Consider the following 1,603-nt stretch of genomic DNA (forward strand, 5'->3'; position numbering starts at 1 on the left):
GCAGTGCGCTGGCACAAGCTGCTGGCCTGCGTTTGCGACGGCGCTCGACTAAGGACGTCCGCCTTTGGTCGCTTGCGATCGTTTGAAGCACTCGTGCTCCTGCATAAGAACGGATTTACTCTAATATCTCATGTTCTTGTCGTCGCACGTGGATGGAGGGCACAGTTCGTTTGCTCTATGGAGTAGCAAAGTAGCGCGCCTGCCTCTCCAAACGTGCACAGCGTGGTGGTACATAGTACGACCGACGCTGCGACCCAGCGATCCGTCGTCACAGCGCTCCCAAGTCGCTACGCGTCAACTTGTCCAACCGTCCCCGAAACACGAGTTGTCCACCACTTTCAACAACAAACAAAATACCAAAGGCACTGGGCGCTGCAGAACCAACTTTGAATCACGATGCAGATCGACATTCCCACCGTTCCTGCTCAAACACACAACCCGTCGCGCTGTCCATAGAGTCCTTTCTTGTCACTTCGTTCAACCGTTGACCTGTCCCATCAGCGCACCGTCCCAAGAGAAACCCAAATTCCATTCCAAGCTCTACATTGTACCGTACTCTCCACACTTTCAAACCGCAGCGCAACCACCAACTTTGCTTGCCAACAAGCGGCGCCCGAGTACCACTTCCGAGACTGCCATGGCCAGCCCTGTCATCATGGACGGAGCCATCACGTCCAAGGGCCTCGCGGCAGTGGCCAAGCTATTTAATGCAAGCAAGACGGCCAGGCCTCCGCTGCTCATTGCCACAAACGTGCGGCTACGCAAGTGGCTTGCCTCTGGCTTGGACGGACGACACTTTGGCGTGTGCCTTGAGGGCACGTACGACCGACGCTGCAACCCGAAGGATCCGTCGACGCGCGTGTCGATCTTCATTGTTGGCAATCTCGGTTGGAAGCACCAAGCGGGCGTTAGCAAGATGTTGGGACAGCTGTATCGCCAGCAAACTGCGACCTTGCGAACGTATATCGGTTGGGGTCTTTACGCGGGCGGCGGACACGTGCGCCGACCCGATTTGCTTGTGCTTCGTGAGGATGGCGCACCGTGCATGATTCTAGAGCTGGATCACAAGCACCGGTCGCTGACGCAGATGGCCGAGCGTCTGTCGGGCTACCTCGTCGCGTACACTACCATGCGCATGACGATCGGCGTCAAGCTCTTTGGCGCGCAAAGTGGTGATCCGTTCCGGTTTGCGGCTGTCGCGCTACAGTTTGGTTGCGACGCTGACGGTCACCCGCAGCTCGTGTACGCTGCGAGCATTGGCTCCGCACCCTTGACGCCCCAAGACGAGGCTGACACCCGCGCTGCGATCGGTGACGAGGCTTTTGCAGCGATGGACCAATTTGAAGACGGCGTCGCGAACGAAGCGGCGCTGCAACACGCGACCTGGAAGTACGCGGCCATGGATTGTCCTCAACTCTCGATCCAGATGTCGGACGTGGTGACTTCAACCGTCCCTGACCTCGCACCGACCAACGAGCGGCTGGTCATCGATCTCTACAAGGTCATTTTGGCTTGCTACGAGATCGGCGACAAGAGTCGTGCGATTGAACTGCAGCACGTGCGAGAGATGATGTACACGGCGGAGGGTCGGGCCAGCGTCGTC

The 1,603-nt window shown here is 58.1% G+C and overlaps 1 protein-coding gene across 1 annotated transcript; it reads left to right on the forward strand.

Moving 5' to 3' along the window:
- Positions 1 to 637: 637 nt before the first annotated feature.
- SDRG_12445 (hypothetical protein) lies at positions 638 to 1,571 on the forward strand (the record flags this gene model as incomplete). Its single annotated transcript, XM_008618518.1, has 2 exons — positions 638 to 1,501; positions 1,566 to 1,571. 2 exons carry the CDS (start codon positions 638 to 640, stop codon positions 1,569 to 1,571), a joined length of 870 nt encoding a protein of 289 aa, XP_008616740.1.
- Between the last annotated feature and the right edge of the window lie 32 nt (positions 1,572 to 1,603).

Source organism: Saprolegnia diclina, assembly GCF_000281045.1.
Source record: "Saprolegnia diclina VS20 unplaced genomic scaffold supercont1.49, whole genome shotgun sequence".
Taxonomy (NCBI): Eukaryota; Oomycota; class Saprolegniomycetes; order Saprolegniales; family Saprolegniaceae; genus Saprolegnia; species Saprolegnia diclina.